Genomic DNA, 22,438 nt, shown 5'->3' with positions numbered 1-22,438 from the left:
ATAATACTGAATTCTATTAGACTATGGAAGCAGTTTAAACAGGAAGCAGTTTAAACCCAATCACTGGAGACATTTACATTACTGGACAAAGCACCACAGAGAGCATCAGAAGGAATAACCCTACCTGGTAACTGAATGTAACTGCATGACTTAATGAGTCTTTTCTATTTCTAATATCTATGACAGAGGGTCACAAACTAAGGGGACAATTGGCTGGTTTCCTGGCTCTTCTCCTTATTTCCAGCTGCTAAAAGAAATCAAGTTATATTAAATACTTTCCTAATTTCACATTTCCATGTAAGCAACTGTTGTCACTTTCACAGGGATGATACTATGTTACTAATGGGAGGAGGTGGCTTGTGTAATAGTGAATGCCCCCCCATTCACTATTTATCTATGAGATTATTGTGTATTAAAAAGTACTCCACACCAGGAAAGAGTTTTCTGAGAATTCCGTCTTTCTGATTCACACCTTACAAAAGTCTTTGCCCTTCTGTGATTTCATGCAGACAGGAAATAGCGCATACCAATTAAAAGTCCTGTTTTCCTCTTCTGCCTGAAGCCAAGAAGTTAAATTCTCCAAAAGGCAACAATACTTTCTATTTATTCTTTCACATGTAAACATGTTACTCCTCTAGATTTCACTAGCTTGAATGTCAATCATGATTGTCATCTTACGAGTCTTGAGTTGAATGCAGGCAGAAAAAAAACAAATCTCATTCTCCTAACTATTTCAAGCACCATACTGTACATGAAGATTCATTAACCAAAATCAACCATTTGGACTGCAGTGCCCTTCTACAGCTGACAATAGGATGCAGACAGTGCTGCTAGCACTCCATCTAATACACAAGATTAGCAACAATGGCAGAGGAAAGTGACATATTCTAAACTACAAAGCTTGATATTATACTATGGGTGTTCTCTAGTCTCTCAACTCTCTCCATTTGCCAGGTATTTCAAATAAACAGTAGTGGAGCAGCAGGCTGAGTTCCATTTATTGGACCAAAAGCTGCCATCCTTACTCACACTGAGTAGTTCTTTTACCTGCCAGCAGGCCCATTGAAACTCAGCTCCAGATTTCCAATAGTTGAAGTGTGGGTGGGAGAATCCAGCCCTTCCTTCCTTTATTTGTTTATTTAGTCCTGGGTATCTGATGTCTTACAGAGAGCAAATGCAAGGGATGGAAAATCCCTGTAGAACATTGCTGTTATTATTCATTTCCATTTAACAGTTTGATCATTAGAATGCTTGTATTTTTCAGACAGAGACAAAGAAATGCTTAAAGATGTGTGGGCATATACATATCTCTGCAGCCTACCCCTTAAAGTTAACTTCATATTGTCTTGGAGCCAGTTCAGAACACAAATAGGATCCCCAAGGAGTATTTATTTAGCTAGCTTATCTAAGGTTAGCAAGGGATGCTTCTAAAATGTTTGCTGGGACAGGAGATTTGAGAGATGCAGGATGCAGTCTAGTGAACTATTGTATAAGAAGCTGCAGTTCTTCTACTTACCAGGAGATGGCGGTTGAATCTTAGGTTGTTTCTTAGTATCTCCAGTGCTGAAGACCTCTGGAGGGGGCTCCTCCCCTCGTTCAATCTTACACTCAAAGGCAAACAGGTACTGAATATACTGTTTTTTCAGGGAGCTGGCTGCGCTGCTTGAAGTGCCAACATTCAGGTTGGTTGCCAACTCACGCCACTTCTTGTTTTTATTAACCTACCAAAATAAATGGCAGAAGTATTGGTTTGCAGCAAAGCAGCTTGTTTAAAGCCAAGAGGAAAAAAAGCACTTAATGTCTTGGTTTACTTTTTTTATTTGCCTCTTTTAACTAATGCTCATTACTCCCCCACTCAGTACTGCACAGACAGCGTTTACAGTTATAAACCTATTAAGGAACCTGCTGATAGCTACATAAAAAGCTTGTTGAGAGTCTTCTGCATGGTGCATCTTTTAAATGCCTTGCACTCTTCCAAGGCTTGTGCTGTTCAGTTAGCTATTTATCTCCATTCAAATGCACACTCACTGACTCTCTCTCTGACACACACACACACCCTATTCTAATTAAAAAAGCAGCTTTTAGAAACTAATTTAAAAAGCAATAACAATGTTATTCTGCAGTTTAAGTGTTTCAGCACTGATATGAAAAATGTTTGCTCCAGAACAGCCACCAGCTGTCAGATAGTTTAGCCTGTAATTTCTGGTTCAAATCCTTTCACTTTAAGGCTTCTTGTGGGATTGATCAATGATCCCGTTGCAACAGGAGATGCAGAGTCAAGTGAGGCCCCTTCTTATTAATTAAGACAGACTTCAAGCACACTGGGACAGTGCAATAATGTTCTGAATTACAGTTCTGCTGGCACAAGCATGCCGTTGGTGTGAGCCTTGTTTTGATTTGTATGCCAGAGTACTGAAAGGGACTCTTCAAAGTATGCTCTTAAATTGAGGCACACTGGATTTACCACACCAGATCAGACCACTGGTCCAGCAATGCCTCTAGTAATGACCAGTATTTTTCCTTTAAACAAAAGGTGAAAATGCCCCAATGTGAATCAAGCTAGATGTGCAGTGCTGGGTGTGATCCTATGAGGTGCTGAGCACCACTGAAGTAAATGGAAGTTGAAAGTGCTCAGCGTCTCTTAAGATTATATTCTGTGCGGGGTGGGGGGAGCTTACTTCTTGAATGCTATGATCAGTTTACATCCTGAAGCATGAGATTTTATCATCCTATCTTAGCTTAAATAGCTACAAAGTTTATTACTGGTCATATCTGTTGCCAACCCTATATGCCAGCCAAGAAGATATTTATATAGTTTTTATCTTTGTGTTCAATAATCCCTTCACAGCTGCCAGACAGGACAGTTCTCTTGGCAAAAGAGTTAATAACATACAGACTGGCATGGTCGAGTGAAGAGCTTTATTTTCCCTGTATATTCCAGGTACATCTGGCAGCAACCCAGGGGTCAAAGAGAAAGTGATTTTCATAAACTGGCACTTTTGAGACTTAAAACTCCAATCACACAGCCCTTTTTTGCCCATTTACTTAGCACTACGTGGTATACAATGAATCCACTGCATAATGCACGCAGAAGTACTCAATGCCTAAATGTCCAGTGTATTGGCATATAAAACAAGGCTGCCAACAGGTCTGCCCATGGATTTGGAAGAGAGAAGCAAAGCGCTATTTGGTGTACCTTGAAATGTAATGCTTCAGGAGGATAAATACACACCATCGCTGCACATCTACATCCTGTCACTCACTGGGCAGAGATCATGAAACATGGAGAGCAGTGGTAGGGGAAACTATGCTTTTCAGGTGGGCACCATCCAACTATATTTAAATAAATCTCATTAGACAAACACATGCATTTCTCTGTAGCCCTAACCAGAGAATACATGTTAACAGGCCCCCCGCGAACAATCAACCTTTGTCGCCTACAAACCTACAAATCAAGTTACTTTCAAAACTGTGTCTGAATCGGACAGCATCTCCTCACCGGTGATATATGTTGGTCCATACTGGAAAGTAAGCTTGGTCCCAAAATGTGTTTTAAAAAGAAATTAACCTTGTTATAAACAAACATGCAGGCCTTTTTAGGATTTCAAATTTCAACTCCCACTTTCTTCATATTTAATGGTTTAATATTAACCAATTGTATAGAAGCATTTGAGCTTCTTTAGACACTGAGACAAATGCTGTAGCCAGACTTAAAAAGAGGGCTGCAGAGCGTTATGACCAATAACAAAGTTTGCAAGCTAAGGGAAACTCTGGGGCACACATCAGCTGGTCATTGCAAAATTCAAAATTGAATCCCACCTTTAGACAGCATTTAACAAGTGGCAAGGTGCAATACATTTGATCTTCTACCTTCCTCTGCGGCGCCATTTAGCATCACTGGATTTGAAAGACCATGGTCTAATTCAATATGCTACATCATGCTACATACAGTACTACTGTTAAAATCAGCTGTAATCACTGTTGGAAGTGGGTTTCCGGAACTGGCTAGATGGGAGGGCTACTAGGCGCTCACTTTCCATGGGCCCAATTGAATTTAACACACTTCTGTTTTCAGATTGTATGTTTTAGTGTACAGAGCTCATGTGTATTTTAGTTATATTTAACTAATAATTTAGGGCCTGATCCTGCAAAGTGTTGATCACCCTCAATTCCCCTTAATTTAGTTGGAGTTGTGAGCTCTCACCATCTCACAGGAAGCATTCAGCACACAGCAGGCCTGGGCCTTAGGTGGAGGGGAAAGACCATACTACATAAGAGAGAGACAGCAAGGCAAAAAGAAGGTTTTGAATCCCAAATCCAATAATGCTATTACTTAATATTTAGTATCTACTCTAGTGCTTTACTCTTTCAAAGTGCTCCACAAACATTAAAGGATCAACCTGGCTCTAAAGACACGAATGGGACTGAACTTAAATAAGTTAATGTTCACAGCACCTGTGTGAGTCAGGCAACTATTATTAACCCCAAGTCGCACGTGCGAAAAGGAACCTCACATTCTCTCACCTGTGACATCACAGACATCATATTTACTCTCGGTGGGAAAGACAAGGTTCAGTGCAGCAAACTGTATCTCTGACTTCTACGTTTTTTTTATCTGCAGCCCCTTCCACAGTCTACCTTCCTGTCCTTAGGTTAGGTTTCCCCATTATTTATTATTATTGTATTTATTTATATAGATTTAGACAGTGCAAAACATGTGGTAGGTATTTTCCAAACAGAGAAAAATACAGTCCCTTCCCGGCTGAGTGTACCAATCTAAACATACAGAGGAAGAATGGTTTGGGACAGACATTGCTTGCACATTAAATACTCCTGCCACTTCCTAAGAGATTTGAACCGACTTTTCCTAGAGGCACTTTCCTGTCTGAGATGGATGGATTTCAGGTTCTCTCTTTTCTTCCATCTCTAGAATAGCTGTTTTCCACCACCTGTTTTGATCTTCTTCCATGTTTCTAACCCTTCTCTTTAATCCAATGGCCTTCTCTTCTGATTCTCTCTTAGCACTACTAGAGTCCCCTTGATCAGACAGCAGCCTAAGCTCCCTTGACACTCGGCAATTTAGAGCCACACTGTGCACTATGAGAGCACTTGTGCAGCCCAAAATGGACTTCAGGGCTTGTTTACATAAACACTGAGTTCATGGCAAGCTGGGGTGTAAATCTACCCCAAACCGAGTGCATGTTTGAACCTTGCCTTCATCCCTCGGCCCACGCCACTTCCCGCACCTTCATTCCTGCGCCTTCATCCCATGCCACTTCCCACACCTTCAACCTCTTCCACTCACCTGTGCTAAACCTCCAATCTCTTTGACACAGACATAAAGCCTGAACAGGTCCAGTGGCTTCTTGCCTACAGCCGGCAGACTGGCCACAGGTGTGCCCCTTTCTTCCATGAAGGTGAGGTATCGATCCACCCACATCTTGCGCTCTGGCTCACTTCCCAGCTCATAGACTTTTGTGATCTTTTCTCCCGTTGTGGTGGAGGAACTTGATTTCTAGAGCACAAAACGAAAAAAAATAGAGTTGGGGGAAGGGTGGGAAGGGAAAGGAAAAGAAAGTAAGATACTCACAACATTGAAGAAGAGAAGATGTCAAACAAACTAAAGCTATCACACAACAGTCAGGAATGAAGGCTACTAGTTCTGGCACAAACAGTACATTCTGTCCATATACTGCAAGTTACATGATTTTAAATAAAGGGCCCAAACTCCCCATTTTCATTATTTTCTTATGTTTCTTTCATTGATCTGAGCTTTGGATCCCAGAAGGCAAGTTTCTGATGATGCCTCAAATCATTTAAAAAATCATATCTAGTTTTTATATAGTGCTTTTCATCCGCAGATCTCAAAGCGCTTTACAATTTTAAATTAAGCTACATTAAAATCAGCCTCTTCTGAACAACTTGTAATAATACAAAGAACACCCTGAAAGAAAGAAAGCACTAAAATGCTCCATCAGAAGAGGAATTCTGAAGAAACAGCTTAGAGCAGAAGTTAGGACAACCAACCTTCTTTGGGAGCAGGGCTGGAATTGGGTAGGGGTAGGTGATTATGTCTTTCCTACTCTTCCCCTCATGGCTGGCTAAAAAAAAAAACCCACAGAAAAGGGAGCCAACTCTCATTTTCTCATACCAGCCAATTTGAGTACTGGTCATGAGTAACCACTCTCTTCACTTGCAAATGTGAAAGAGAACCACAGAGCATAGCCATCACATGTATTCGGCGTGTGCAGAAAGAGCATACATAGCACACTGAAGAAAATTAGGGCTATAAACAGAAGTAGAGCCCCTTCCAAGTAGCTGGGCCAGGCAATGGGAAAATCCACAAAAGTGGAGGGTGGGAGGAAAATTAGTTCTCCCTCTGTTGAGTAGTAGGAATGGAACCATTATGTGGCTACTCTTCTCATTTGACCTCATCCCCCACCCCTTGTAAGGAAGGGATGGGAGAGGAAACAGCTGGTGGATCTGTGTAAAAGTGCATCCACCAGCCTGCCTTGGACCTGTTCACCACACCTTTGCTATGCAAGCAGAGACCCTTGTGAGCTAGGCTCTGTGACTCACAGGAATTGCATCCCACTCATGTGTAGCTCTCTCAATAGTGTCCCCCTTTCACACAGGATAAGTGCTCTGGGTTCTGCTGCAAGAGGGCCCTCTGCCCTTACAGAAGAGGGGAGATGAACTTAGTGAACTTGGTGTTATTCAGAATTAGACATGATCAGGACATTTGAACACAAAGGTATGTGGGAAGGAGATATTCACATAACATTATGGAGAAGGACATGTATTCTGTATATATAACATATCAGAGGTGTGGCCCTGGCTGTGGTAAACACTCCACCTATCCTTGTCCACCCACCGCCCTTCCCCTTCTTAACTTTTCTCTCTCTCTCTCTTTTTTTTTTTTTTGCCTTGTAGGGTAAAATATTTTAAAATAAGCAAAAATTTGTTTGGATTGATCAGCTCTAAACAAAATTCCTAAATGTACTTTGGGATGAGTACAGAACGAGCTCTCTGTTGATCACAGGTTCTGAACGGGGCTTGGCACTGTGGCACGGTGCAACATGTAATGTGGCGACACGCAGCTTCCAATAACTTTAGCCTGTTGATTACTGTGGTGTTCAAAAAGCCAGTGACAGCTCACATAAAGCATTGCCACCAATCACCTTGTACAATTTGGTCTGGAAAATCTGAAGCGCTCCAAATCTCACTCTGGTCTCTGCCTGAAACTTGACAATGTTGGGGAAGAGCCAGGAGGGAAGAGAATCAGAGCCAAGAGGATGTGACCCTGCAGTTCCATTGTTGATGTTATTTCCAGTGAATGGATATTAATTTTAATTAAATAAATAGCCTCCTGAAAAGCTCCCCATTTTGCTAACTGAATTTCTAATTTCTTAAATTGTAATCCTCCCTACTGATATGTATGTAATATTATCTTTCACATTTTGAAATTAGAAGGTGCAATATTGAATTCAGTGAACCAAATTCAGCTGTGCTGCAACTCTCCCGGAAGTCAATGGAGCCAAGGCTGAATGCGGTTTACCGGTTTTAAATGGACGGAGGAGTGCGCACTGGCATAAGCCCCATGGATTAGGCTGTGAAAGCACAAATTTAATGATTCTGTATGTGGTTGTGATATCAGTTCAGTACCTGAAATTGCTTCATCCCACACATTTAGGAGCATTTTGTTTTTAAACAGTATTTAAGCAGTAATCTTTTTACTTCAAAGCTTATTAAAATGGAAAGGAAAATTAAAAAAAGAGGATGGACAGTAAGTGGACAGTCATAATCCTAAATATTTTATTCTCAAATAGGAACCTAGGGATAAGCATATAATGCTGAATAGCAGAGCAGAGTGGAGCTACAGTGCTACCCACTTAAGTGAAGAACAAAATGATTCTACCTTTTACCAGCATTAATTTCACAGTCTCACATTTGTGATGTCACAGACATCTTTATCTATATTCTAGGCAGGAACTACAAGGTTTTATATAGCAAATTTTATCTCCACTTACATCTAATGTAAGAGGTAATAAACTAGTTTCTATTATGCTTTTATACAAGTTCACCAGTAGAATTTTCAGGCTTAATATTCAAATGAAAGGTTTTACACTGTAAAATTCTTCTTCTTTTAAACCAGTATCACTGCAAAATGGTAATTGGTTTACAGTCTTTCATACTGGGCTTATACTATCTCTACAGTATATCACACCAAAACATATCAAATTATGTTGCTTTTCTGTAACATGGCAGCAGGCTCCAAAATGACAGTATAATCTGAAAACTTCTGAAAGTTTGCAGAAGGTAAGAAGTGCTTCTCACTCTGTAATTTTCTTTTAAAATATAAGATTAATTTTAGAAGAATGCACTGGGGGAAAACAACATCCTTTCCCCAAAGTAAATGTTTTTTTCTCTTCTGAACTATTTTGTGCAAAATGACAGATTTTACACAAGCTTGTTCACACACTAACACAAACTGCAGTCCAGCATGGCCAGATTCAGCCTAGAGCTGGTAAGTTTTAAACCTTAGAAAATAGGGATTTATTACAGCATAACTACTGACTAACTTAATTAAAATGGGAGCACCAGGCAATAGTGGAATAATAACAATTATCCTACATTTTTCTTTGTGAGTTCATTTATGGTCTGATTAAAATAACCAAGAGGGTTTAGGCAAGCTTGTCAGACCTCGCTCTATTACAGGGATTGGCAACCTTTGGCACACCGCTTGTCAGGGAAATCTGCTGCTGGGCTGGGCCGGTTTGTTTACCCGCAGCGTCCGCAGGTTTGGCCAATCGCAGCTCCCACTGGCCGTGGTTCACCGTTCCAGGCCAATGGGGGCTGCGGGAAGCGGCGACCAGCACATCTCTTGGCCCATGCCACTTCCCGTAGCCTCCATTGGTCTGGAGCGGTGAACCGCAGCCAGTGGGAGTCGCGATCGGCCGAACCTGCGGACGCTGCAGGTAAACAAACCATCCCAGCCCACCAGCGCATTTCCCTGACGGGCTGCGTGCCAAAGGTTGCCGAACCCTGCTCTGTCACCTTGCTTCAATTCCCCTGTAACCAATGTTCCCTCTAATTTTTGGCAGTCCATGTGTGCAAAAAATTTCTTCTGTGCAAATTGTGCTTCTGTGCAAATTTCTGTGCATGTGGTGTTTCGCAGTGTGCGTGGGGTTTAGGATATGTGTGTGCGTGCAGACGCGCACAGCTTCGAGGGAACAGTGCCTGTAACCCTAACCTCTGCTGCTCTAGCCCCAGGACTTTCCTGTGGAGAGATCCTGTCATGCCAAAGTGGGTGGAGGCTTTTGAAACAAGATGAGAAGAAGCAAACTCATTTCCATATTTAATTTGTATATTATTTATATCACACCAAAACATACACTGATGCCTCATAGAACAATAATCTACCACATCTCCTATGGTAAATTTGCAAGAATCCTTCAGGCAATCCAAGGTATCCGCTTGATAGTTCATTGTCTCCTACAACAATTCCTTTCAGATTTTAGCGGTAGGTAGTTATGTTTGTTTGCGTCTGTGTGTGTGTATAAAACACAGCCTGAAAATCCCACTTTAAGAGTTTAATATTTTTTTAATAATAAAGACCTATTTTGATTATATACCCACCCACCCACCCACCCACAGAGTACACATACAGTCAAAACTGTGCATGGCTGAAATCTCAAAAGACTGCTTGCAAAAGACTCCTTCGTGCTTTCAAGAGACAATGCACAGTCATGGAGATTTTTATTGATTGCCTGAAGGATTCCACAAATTGCAAATCTCTCACTGAAAGCACTGTGGGAAAAACGTACCATTCAACTATCTCTACTGTAATATGCATACATAGATACACACAGTGAACAGTTTCAGAGCATTTTAAGGGGGTTCATGACCCTACTGTATTAATTTGTGTCACAATGACCCTGCTCACAGTCTCTCTCATATTGAGACACTCACATATTTTCATATTCTATTTTAATTAATTTTTAAGCCATTTTGTTCTTTACATAACTGATTACAGTATAGCAATGCCACTGTAACTATCCAGGTGGAGCATCCCACAATGTATATCATTATACAATCCCTCCTCTGCATCTTCTCCCTCCACACTTGCATAAAGGAATTACTGAACAAAATGACCCACTGTGCTGGTGCAGGGGTTCTGCAAATCTAACCACAGACCATGCTCACCCTTGCCCACACTCACTCCTGGAGCTAAGAACTCTATCAGAACCTTAGCACTTGATAATCTGATGAATAAATTAGCCAGCACAGACTATTTTCATATATCACTGGGAAGAATGGGGAATCCCAATAATCATTTCAATCAAAGTCAGACTAGTGTTGTCAATATCAGCTGTAAACAAAGTTATCCAACAGTCTGGCCTCCACAGATAAAAAGAGATCAGCTGGTTGACATTTCTTATTTTTCTATAATTCTACAGTTCTCCAAACCAGCACCACTCTAGTCACTTGATCTATGTATTGAGAAGCTAACTGAAATTATGGAATCATTGCTAAGAACTTTGAACAGGAGTGTAACATTGCATTTGAAGAGACAAGCATGTGGAATAGGAGCAAAACCATAATGCCTTCCACCTCCTTCACACATATATTCTAATTTTCTTTGTTAATTTTAAGTGGGAACAAAACGTATATGCTCACGATGGGCCCTGTGGTTTATTAACAAATTATTAAAATGAGCTCAGGAATGCACATTCACTAGACAAAATATTTTCCAATCTTCCAGAAAAGAAAAAGTGAAACATTAAAAAAAAAGAAAAGAAAATTTCCCATTACCAGTTTATAGCATCGTCCATTCAGAAATGCTATTAAAATAAAGACAGGATGGGACCCGGAGGGCGTAAAGAACACCAGCTGCCTTCTGAGACTCAAAGTCAATGTCATATGGACATCAAAATTAATGTGGTGCATTTCATCCCTATACTTCCCCGGTTCTCTCCTGCAGAGCTTATATTTGCTACATACCTCCTCAGGCCTTTTAAGGTGAAATTCACACCAGTGCAGAGGGCATGCACAAGAACTCTAAAAATCCACTTGAGCCTATTAAATGTGGTTCAGAAGATCTTGTATGGACCCTCTACACTAGCAAGAATGTCACCCTCCATGAAGAAAGCTGTCTCTGCAGATAAAATGCCATGAGCTTAACTACTTTCTCAGAGGAACAAAAAGTTAGTAACACTGAATTGCCATGTGAAGTCTATAAACATTTTTGGGGACAACTTTAATATCTGGTCTATCTGCTGCAACAAGATAATAGTGATTAATAACATTCCCTGTCTTGGATGTTATACTTCCAGGCTCTGGATTGGTAGACTTTTTCCCCCTCTCCAAATTGCTTTCACCTTGAGTTGCGCTCTTCAATTTATCTTGTGAAAACTAAGGCATTACTGAAGACTAGTTGCAAAGTTAACTATGCATTAAAATTGAAAAAGAGCATTATATTTCATATATAACTATAATACAGTATTTTGCTTGAGTGAAGTTATATTTTAAATAAAAGAATGACGTATACTTTCCTAGTTTAAGAAATAAGCCAAAAATGGTCAAATGGATATTAGATCGCCATATATGCTTATGTTTGCATACTTTTTTTGTATTTTTTTGCTCTATGCATCTCATCTGGAAATGATAGTTAATTTAAATGTTATGTCTCATGCTGTTCTGGATCCAGATTTTTCTGCATAACCTGTTTCTAGTGTGAGTACACATTGTTCGTCTAAAAAAGGAGCTTTCTAAAAATATACATCCATTAACTTTTCCATCCATTAACTTTTGGTTCATTTTAACTAACTGAGTGAAACAAATCACAACTGATATTATTTCAGATTGTGCCCTGAGAATTTAAATTTCTACATATGAAATTTGGAAATAAAAATGTTTCAGAACTGTAAATGACAGACTTGTCTGAGGTGCCTTTTGTGGTGCAGAGCCTGTAATCCATACTGTGCCTGTTCTTACTACCCATAGAGAGGAAAATATTTGTTTTTTTTTAAATAGTAATACTTAATGAACAGTGGGACAAACAATGAAGTCAGTTGTGTGAAGGAGTTTGGACCCAATAAAAGAAATGGAATGTCCTTATCAACACAATTGGCATGCTCTGTAAGCTGATGCATTATGGGACGGATGCTTTCTTCACAACAACTGTTGTATTACCAGACAGTAAACTTACACGATGCACTCAATTTTACTTTTTTTATTACTACTGGGTCAAATTTTGCCCTCTGATAGGCATGCTCAGGTCCCACAGAAGCCAAGTCAGTGGGAGTTGTATGCATGTATCTGAGAGCTGAATTTGGCCCTATTATTATAAAGAAAGAAAATCCTTTAGTGGATAAATAATGAAGAAAAAGAATTTATAAAACAAACAAGCAAGCATTAAAATATAATTAATTACAAAAAAAACCAAAAAAACCAGAGCCACTTACAGGGCTTGATGGAGTCTTTGGCCAGCCTGGGCTGCTAATGCTATCACTTTCATCTCCATGAAATGAGGAGATGCTAGCAGAGCTTGGGGACATTGGGGAAGGGACTGGCAGGTTGCCTGGGGTTGGGGGCTGAGAAATACCCTGAGAGCTGTAGCTATCCTGTGGTAGAGGAATAAAAAAAAATAATATGACAAAGGCAGGGCAAACTTTATTAAAAACAAAAACAAAAAAAATACATCCAGTTTAACAGACTGACCAATTCTTTTTATATATAAAATATATATATATAAACAGAGAGACACATACAGAAAACACACACATATAGAAATATATATATATATATAAAGGTATTAAAACAACATTGTTAATTAGTATAATTTGGAAAGTTTGCTGGATGCTTGGCTAAAATCACTAAGCCACCATGCTTACTTCAAGCTCAAATGGAATGCTAAGCATGGGTTTCCCCTTATGAAAGAAAGAAAAAAAAGCTGTTCACCTTATTTTATCAAATAAGGCAGGAAAGCAAAATATTAACGTATGTTGCTGCTGCGGAGGCGGCCAAAACAGGAAGCTATAACTGAAGGCAGAGAAAAATGGCTGCAAGTATTGAAACCAGGCAAGACCCTCCTTTCCCACCCACCTGGCTTAGCCAAATCCCCACACAACTGTTTGAGTGGGTTGCTTTGCCCCCGCGAGTTAAAATGCCATAAGAACTAGTAACTTTCAGATCCACACAATGGAGGAAAAAACAAGAAAGAAAAGAAAAGAAACAGAATGCACATGAATGGAAAAGGCATGCAGGAAAGAACAAAAGAGGGTAGGCCAAAACCAGAGAATGGAGGACAACATAGCGGACTTCTGCTGGGCCGAACCAATACCACGTGCAGAGGAAGGAAATACCTTTGACTTGCTCTCGGGCGGTGGGGGTCCTTCTTCTTTGTTGTCTGCTTTGAGAGGAAGGGGCAGTTTGGACTCACCAGGTGTCATCATATCTGCAAGACCCATAGGTGCTAATCAAAAACAGGAGAAACAGTTTAGCATGATAGGTTTGGCTTTACAAGAAAATGCTTCCTGCTGTCAAAAATTGATGGTATATGAAGCACAGGTCTTCCACCTTCCTCTCTCCTCCTTTTATTATAGCACCTGGAAATCTGGAAGCCTCTTAGGTTTAAACAGACAAAAAAACAACTATCGCACTGCAAAATCATTTTACAAAGTATAAACAAAATTTTAATACTGCTGGCAAGTTTGTGTCTATAACAAGATTGGGCTGTTATACAGTAAGAAGATGACAATCTTCTTTGGAAACAGTTACATCTTTCACTTTATCTAGAGAAGAACATAAGCCAAAACTTTGAAAAATTGATCTCTGTGTTAATGCTGGGAAAAGGGTGACAATTCGAGTCATACTCCTGTTTGATTTCGTGGCTAGCAGACCATGTTGCTACTTCTCTTCACTATCTGCAGTTCGAACTCCATGGTTATGTGGAGTTTTTTATTTAAGGTACTAAAAGCCTTGGAGTTCCAACACATTCATCTTCCAACTACTGAATCATACATCTATAAAGTCAGCTCTAAGGGAGAAATGGGCATTCAACTTTTCTCTCCTGCAGAAGCCAGGTGGGACAACAGGTGAGTACTCAGACTACATGTTTAGATAATACTTACACAGACACCTTGTTGGGGTGTTGTGAAGGTTAGTTAATTTTTGTTCAGTGTCTGAAGATGCAAGTGGCAAGTATATTTTTACTGCAGCAGTGCTGCTGAGTTTCTGGATTTCTAATATGAATGCAAGAAAAGATTCCGAGGTAAAAATACATACAAATAGCCAAAGAACAACTGCTAGACACTGCCTGAACACTATGTGCACAGCGTTCACTAAAAATTGGGACCATCTATAAGACAACCATTTTATTTTTAGAGATTCAAGATAAGCAAAAGGGGGAAAGACAGATAAAAAGGTGCGGCAAAAAAGGGGAGGAATTAGAGTTGCAAAATGTACAAATTATAAGAATTAGAAAAGCAACATTCTTTAAATAAAATAACATAAACCTGATGGTTGTTGGACCAGATTGCTTTTCTGCAAAATGGCAACACTGGCTAGTCAGCACACGCACAGCATAAAAAACTGAGGGGGGATATTAGCAGGGGACAGAAGAAGCTTTAAAAAATACTTCACAGATTGCCCACTACAAAATGATTATTGCACATATTCATGTATTACTATGTTTTAGAAAATAATTAGTTTTAATTATAGCAGTCAGAGAGCAAGCAGGACTCTGGCGAATAAGCTGGCAAGCTTTGCAGTGCTAATTTGCTAATACCTTTAGCATCACTGCAGGTTGAGATTATGGGTCTGCCAAAAAATCTACCCAACCATGTGAGTTTACAACTGTATGCTTAATATTCTGTGTGGAACTACTGGTCTTTTTCATGGGCATGTTTTCTTGTTTTTTTTTCAAAGCATATTTGTAGCCCTATCAACCCCTTAAAGACATCACAACACAGAAATCATAATTGAGACACTTTAAAAAAATTACTCGCAATACTTAGAGACTTTAAGAACTGGAACATAAAGCCTTTTTTAAATGATGCAGCTGCAGCCAAAATCTATTGAGATCAGCTAAAAACGCTGTTATTTTTATGAATGTGTGTGAAACCTCAACAAAACAACCAAGCAATATTATGCTGAGAAGCCTGTCTGTATTAAACATCTGATTTGTATGCAGTATTGCTCTTAACTCCCTTGAAAGAACAGGGCAGCTTGTGACCAGAATGAATTGAGGACCAATAACTTGACACTTTTACTTTTTTAATCCTACATATTTTTAAAATAAGTTTGTTTCCCTAAAACAACATCATCACCACCACCAAAAAAACCCCAAACAAACTAAAGAACAGAAAACCCACATTTATGTAAGATGCATAAAATGTGCTCCTGTAATTTGGTTCCAAACTGACATAATGTTACAGAATTTCATGTCATAGAAGCTGAAAACAGAAAGTAAACTTTTAGTTTAATACCAAACCAAACATTTTCCCAAAAATTATTTTGGAGAGGTGGAAAAATCAGCTAAGCACTAACCACATTTCTGCAGCAGAACATCATATGACTAAATCCTTCTTTTTATAAATTATTCGATATTCTTTTCTTGTGATTCTGTTTATATCAGAGGTTACTATTATGAATCCTGTTTTTGAAGGGTTATAAATTAATAGTTTAATAAAAAGAGAAATGACCCAAGTCTGCAACTTACCACTGTATTAGCCATTTTTAAAATTCACTAAAAAAAATCAAATAATTATTTTGGATGGTAAATTATTTTGAACTTTTCTGATTTTGTCTGCTTTGCAGTGTACTTAAAGACAATTCCACACATACTGGTAACAGGGATTGTCAGGAGCTGAAGACAACTATGAAAAACTTTTTATTTAATAAAGTGCTCAGAAAAGTGGTTAACAATCTTTGTTATATGTTTATTTTGTTTCATCTACCTTGCAATGGGAACTGCAAGGGCTTTGCTATGCTCATTGTAAGACTGTCTAGTTTTCTTGTAGATTCTGTAAGTACTTCCCCATCCTCTGATGAAATGCTGTTTCATAACTTCTTGCGAGAATACTCCCCAGTGATTTGCAACAGACATCCCTTCACTTTCTAGTGCAACGTCACACTAGGGGCATTCTTTTGACCCTTTTCCAAGCAGTGGGAGAACATCACTGTCACCAAACTCCGCTAAATTAAGACATCAACCCTTTCTATATATACACTAATAATCCTGCATGTAAAGTGGAGACCAAAAGATAAAAAGTAAAAAAGAGGATAACAGGGAAATTTGTGACTCAAAAAAAGTATTGCAGTGTACTGTGAACAGGTTTCTAATTCTAGCCTCTCGCTTTATTATAAGAATATAAGAGCTAGAATGATTTCATAAAGCGAGTATGAATTAGCTATTCTACACCGAATTTAATGTACTCAAAGGTATATATGACATGAGTAAAACTGCAGCAGAGTATTCTTCTTGCTAAAGGTTGACTATCAGAAGAGGGTGAAATACAGTAAGAGCAGCAATACACAAACATTGCTTTTCTCTTTATTGCTAGTGCAACAACAAATCACACTCTACAAACAGAATATTCTGGCCTCTCTAGCTCTCTCCCTTGCGTATAGGGTTGGCAACCCTCCCAGTTTTGCCGGGAGTCTCCCAGAATCGGGCTCTATCTCCCGGAGACTACTGAAGCCGAACCAGGAGATTTTAGGCTGCTAAAAGTCCAGCAGCACAGCGGGTCTAAGGCAGGCTCCCTGCCTGCCCTGGCTCTGTACTGCTCCTGGAAGCAGCCAGCAAATCCCTGCAGCTCCTGGAGAGGTGCCGGGGGGCTCCGCGTGCAACCCCCATCCCGAGCGTCGACTCCACAGCTCCCATTGGCCAGGAATGCCTGCAGGCAGGGGTAGCATGTGGAGCCCCCTGCCCCCCTTCAGGGACCACAGAGATATATCGGCCACGTCCAGGAGTGGTGTGGGGCCAGGGTGGGCAGGGAGCCTGCCTTAGCCCTGCTGCGCTGCCACTAGGGAGCTGCCCGAAGTAAGCGCTGCCTAGCCACAGCTCACACACCTCACCCCCTCCTGTACCCCAACCCCTTGCTCCAGCCCCGAGCCCCCTCCTGCACACAAATTCCCTCCCAGAGCCCACACCCCCTCCTGCATCCCAACCCCCTGCCCCGGCCCTGAGTCCTCTACCAGAGCTTGCACCCTGCACCCCATCCTGCACCCCAACCCTCTGCCCCAGGCTGAGCCCAGACCCCTCTCCCACACTCCGAACCTCTTGGCCCCAGCCCAGAACCCACACCCCCTCCCAGACCCCAATCCCCTGCCTCAGCCCAGTGAAAGTGAGTGAGGGTGGAGGAGCGCAAGGAATGCAGGGGGGGGATGGCGTGAGTGGGGCAAGGCCTTGGAGAAGGGACATGGCAGGGGTGAGGCCTTGGAGAAGAGATGGGACAGGGGGCAGGGCAAGGGTGTTTGGGTTTGTGTGATTAGACAGTTGGCAACCCTAGCATGCACACACATAAAAGTGAATTTAGTGCTCATGTCAGATTGACAGCACTGAAATCTCAAGTACTTTTCACACCCACAGAAGTGATACAGCATGGACAGCAGCACTGCCAATGTGCCTCAAACTCTTGCCTGAGGAGACCTCACTCTACAGGTGAAATGATAACGTAGGACCTGATAGTGCAAAGATCTGTGCATATGAGCAGCCCCATCAAATTCAATTAAACAACTCGTGTAAGTAAAGTTAAGCATACATCTTTGCAGGATTTTGGGCCCTAATCTTTGTGACCATTCAATCTCTGATAAGACTGCGAACTATGACTTTGGTTTCTGTGATGTGGACATCTGTCCACTAAGAACTGGCAAGACATCAGGTCATACAAGTTACAGAATGACAGTCACTACCAATATGGGCCTAGGGACGAACAGATCCATACACTGTTACTAATTCCACAAATCATATAGTCCTCTGAGAACTGTAATAGCTGCAGTAGTTTCTATGTGCATACACAGGGGCTGGGTTGAAGAGTATCACATAGCAGGAGATGATGACCTCAGTGAAGATTTTTAAGTGACTCTGGAGCAGGGTTAAAAATCAAAAGAAGTGTCCAAAACCCTCAAAATAATCTAGTCAGAATAGGGCAAACCATTTGATAAGCTGGCGAAAATTTGGCCACAACTTTTCTAAATCTGATCACCAATTGTAACCTTACAATAGGTCCCTTTATTTTTTCCTGTGGAGGAATGGAGATTATCCCTCATCCCTATGAAAAAGTGAGACCCCCCTGAGAAGCCCATTTCAATGCTGCTTTATCAGCCAGAGGAGTTACTGATGAGAAATATGAGGCTCATTTTCATTGTAAGAGATCAGAAAAATGAAAATGTAACTAATAGCAACACAGTGAAAAATAAATTCATTTTCTAAAAAATTTCTCATTTTTAATAACGTAATTGTTATCCGTATCATGCATCTGGACAATTACAAAAATATGTATACTTTTTAACTTGACAGCATCCCTTCAATTTCTTCAGCACAAACACCATTTTCCAGGATCTCATTTTTATAATTTGGCATTTCTGAGGTAAATAATTTACAATTAATTATAAAAGAAAGAAAATGCCTGGTATGTGTGGGACAGAAAACTTGGGTCTGTAATGAGGACTGTCCCTTGCAATAAGAGAGAGATGAAATTCTGCTCAATGTTTTATGCTTCTGTGGAAGTGCAAAGGAAATCAGGCCTGGTCTACACTTAAAATTTAGGTTGACATAGCTATGGCACTTGGGGTGTGAAAAATCTACACCTGTGAGCACTGTATGTCAACCTAACCCCCTATGTAGACACAGACAGATTGATGGAAGACATCAACCTAGCTACTGATGCTAAGGGAGGAGGTATTCCTACAGAGATGGAAAAATCCATTCTGTCACAGTAAGCTGCGTCTACACTATGGGACTATACTGGCATAGCTATGGCACAGTAGCTATGTTGCTACAGGCCCTGCAGGGTAGACATGGCCTCAGTGTCACTTTCTGATTCTCATGCACAAGAGCAGTGCTGAAACATTTGAGATGCAGTGGCTCCATGGGACAGATTGTTCAAATAATCAATTTCCACTAGAATTTTAAAACCACATCATGAAAATATTTTTTAATGGGCTTAAGTTTTGTGCAAATTTTGTTATTCTTTTTTAAAAAAAAGCAAAATATTGGGTCAGTTTAACTCTAAATAGGATAATATATATCTAAGAGAGATAAACCCGTGTGTTTCAGGATAAAAGCTGATGCGGGGGAAGGGAAAAGGAAAAACTTCCTCTATGGCAGTTTGTTTCATAATTGCCAAGGGATCCTAGCACTTTCTTCTGAAGCATCTGGTACTGTCATAGAGAGGACACTGTACTAGACAGACCACTGATTTGATCCAGCCTGGCAATTCCTATGTTCCTAAATTACTCTGTGTCAGCAGAAATTGTGAATGTGCTCCGCTTTACACATGGTGACTGCTTAAGTAACAAGATGTAGAATTGCAAAGCTATCTTCCATGGAACTTGTGGCATCTGTTTAATTTAAAATACCACAGAAAAAAACAGGGCTGACTGGGAATAATAAATATTAATTAATAATAAAAATCCAATCTGCAAAAACAAATATTAGGTCATATTGAGCAACAATGCAACTCTATTTTGAGTAAAACCATTGTAGAAATAATCCCTAATAACATCAACACAAAATCCATCTCTATTGTATGGAGATTGTAAAATCTTAAAATATGCTTGTGTTTTTTTAAAAATCCCCTCCTGCTTACTGTATTTTTTCCCTGGCATTATAGCTGAAGAAATAGTTGTCACATTCATATTCCTGCTGGCTCCATTTAAATAATTACTTGCTCACTGAAGCCTGTAACAATTTGTCACTACACAAGAGGCTTTTTTTTTGGCCCTGTACGCTGCCTAAAACACATTTTAACTGCCATGTTGTCTTAACTTAGCAGAACAATGGCTGAAGGGCCACTCAGCAAAGTTGGTGTCAATGGCATAGTAAATCCAATTTTCAGTCATATAACAGTCTTCATCTGTATGCTCTTTACCTCCTCAAATGCTGCACTTCAGCAAGAACAGAGCATTCTGGCAACCCCAATGTCTTCCCTTTACCCAACACAAAGTTATCATAACTACTGCATTTAGAGCAGTTCTTATCTTGGAAATTAAACCTTTTGCTTGATGTGGGTGGATTAGGGGTGGGGATATTTCAGGACATGGGAGAAATGGAGAATTCCCATTGCTCACCACCAGCATATTCTTGAATTAGGCTCCTCTTTTCTTTTCATCCCGGTCTTTACACAGTGCATATGCTCTCTTGTAGTTCTACTTCAAGAGGCAGTACAGCACAATACACATATGTGTGTGTGTGTGTGTGTGTGTGTGTGTGTGTGCACATCTCATATTTCACTTCCCATAGGGTAAACTCCCCATTAATAAGATTGGAACAAAAGAAAAACTTCACAAATGCACAAGAGAAAAAAAAGCTGATAAATGTTTAAATTATTAAAAATCCAATATTTCAGAATGCATAACACAATAAAAAGAATATGACTAGCCCATACAAAAGACTGCTAGGATAAATGGCCTTGCATTGAACAGATTTCCACTGTATGAAATAATGAATGGCTGAATTATCTGAACAAAAAAAAACCGTCTGTGAATCTTCCTTTAAACTGGTTATTCCTTAGGAATACATAAATCTTCTTAGGCAGGGAACTCTGCCATCTGTTTGTTGTTGGTTATTTTTGCAGCTCTGGGGGCCAAAGAAAAAGGAGGAAAAATTACTGCTGCTAATGGCAAGCCAGAATTTATAGTGTAGTTTCAATGCTCAGAAGTAATTTTATTTCAGCAAGCCAGACAAAACACATAACTACACAACCCAAATACAGTATTACCTGGGACAGCTGTGGTGGGGGAAATACAAGGCATTAACTAATGGCCTGTTCAATAGCTTCTCCCTTTTTGTCCAGAATGTAAGCGTGCTACCTGGACAAATAAAGAGCTGCCTAACCAATGTTAAGGAAAAGCTATTTTATTTTATTTTTTAAAATCTCTCTTTCTGATTCCATTTTTTTCTTCCAGTAACAGAAAACATACCGTGATCCCTTGAAAAATAAGTTAGCTGGGAATACCTCTGTTTAATAGTGGTCAAGGGAAAAAACCCAACACCCTGGACATAATGTGGTACTGTGGTATCACTGTCCATTTTCTATTTGAAAGCAAAAGAGGACTGATAGTTGAAGAGGAAAAAAACTAGAAAGGACGAAAAGGAAGGAAACAGGGAAGGTAGAGTTGGGAGAAAGGTATAAAACCCTAGCTCTTGGTAAGATACAGTTCATCTTAAGCAACAACAGGTAAGTTAAGTTAATCTTAAGCATCTTGCTTAAGCAACAGCAGGTAAGTCAGGTACTGTACCAGCTAAAGAGAGGAATCCCATCAACTTGCCTGACCTTTGTAACACCTCCCGAGGAACCCCATAAAAACAAAAGCTTTTTCAAGAGGAGTAACTATAAATAGCAAGTGCACAGATAGAGACTCAAAGGTTTGGGCTCAAGCACGCTGAAGTTATGCTTTAGGACAGTGATACTCAGAGCTCAGTGGTTCAGGAGCCAAATTAGCAATCAGCGTTACCCAAAAGAGCCACAGTCATGTGAATTCATTGTTTCATTTACTATGAAACAATATGTGATATAAAAATGTGTATTATTCTCATAGCAAAATGACGGACCAAGCATTATTATTTTATCAACGACAATTGGTTAATAACATAGTAAAAAATACTGAGTGGTTAATAACTTGGATTGGTTAATAATTAAATCACACAGTGTTTTAATATCAGGTGCTGCAAAGAGTCGCAGGAGGCACATTAATGAGCCACCTGCGGCTCGGGCGCTTCAGTCTGGGTATCACACTTTAGGGTCATTGAAATCCTATCCAAAACTCCCTAATGTCTTGGATATTAGGATAAATATAAAGGATAAACTCTTACTCATATGTGATCTTGCAGGAATTTAACTGTTAACTTTTCAGATGGGGTGGGGAGCCTCTCAATATTGTACACTTTAACATGTAACACAGAACCATATTATCAACAGAGAATTACATTAATTTGGCTCCCTTTCATAGGTGCTACGGGGCATGGAAGCCACAAATAGGGCAACAAATAACAGTACTAATACTAATCTTACACTCCCATAGTGCAAGGCACAACCTGTAACACAATTTTAGCAGGTATTTCAAGTGTATATTGTTTGCATTTGCAAGTTTTTTCCAGTTATGACTGAATCCAATTGTTTCATATAGTAAATGTCAACAAGCAAAGGAAAGAAGCACTATATAGATATACTGACTTTGCAAATACCATGTATATGGTACACATTTTCAA

The 22,438-nt window shown here is 39.9% G+C and overlaps 1 protein-coding gene across 24 annotated transcripts in view; it reads right to left on the bottom strand.

Annotated features, from left to right (window-relative positions):
• ARID1B (AT-rich interaction domain 1B) overlaps positions 1–22,438 on the bottom strand; it is a 409,836-nt gene that overhangs the window by 31,058 nt on the left and 356,340 nt on the right. For 12 of the 24 annotated variants that reach the window (XM_038394479.2, XM_038394489.2, XM_038394481.2 and 9 more), the window contains 4 exons: positions 13,368–13,477; positions 12,468–12,626; positions 5,306–5,515; positions 1,517–1,721 (listed from right to left, as the gene is read on the bottom strand). In XM_038394479.2, coding sequence (XP_038250407.1) covers positions 1,517–1,721; positions 5,306–5,515; positions 12,468–12,626; positions 13,368–13,477 — 684 coding nt within the window. The remainder of the gene's footprint in view (positions 1–1,516; positions 1,722–5,305; positions 5,516–12,467; positions 12,627–13,367; positions 13,478–22,438) is intronic. The other 12 variants (XM_038394491.2, XM_038394485.2, XM_038394493.2 and 9 more) reach the window with 1 other exon arrangement.

The sequence above is a fragment of the Dermochelys coriacea genome, chromosome 3 (assembly GCF_009764565.3).
Source record: "Dermochelys coriacea isolate rDerCor1 chromosome 3, rDerCor1.pri.v4, whole genome shotgun sequence".
NCBI classification, from domain to species: Eukaryota; Metazoa; Chordata; order Testudines; family Dermochelyidae; genus Dermochelys; species Dermochelys coriacea.
Note: the sequence above shows the minus strand (reverse complement) of the source record. Positions and strands in the feature narration are given on the sequence as shown.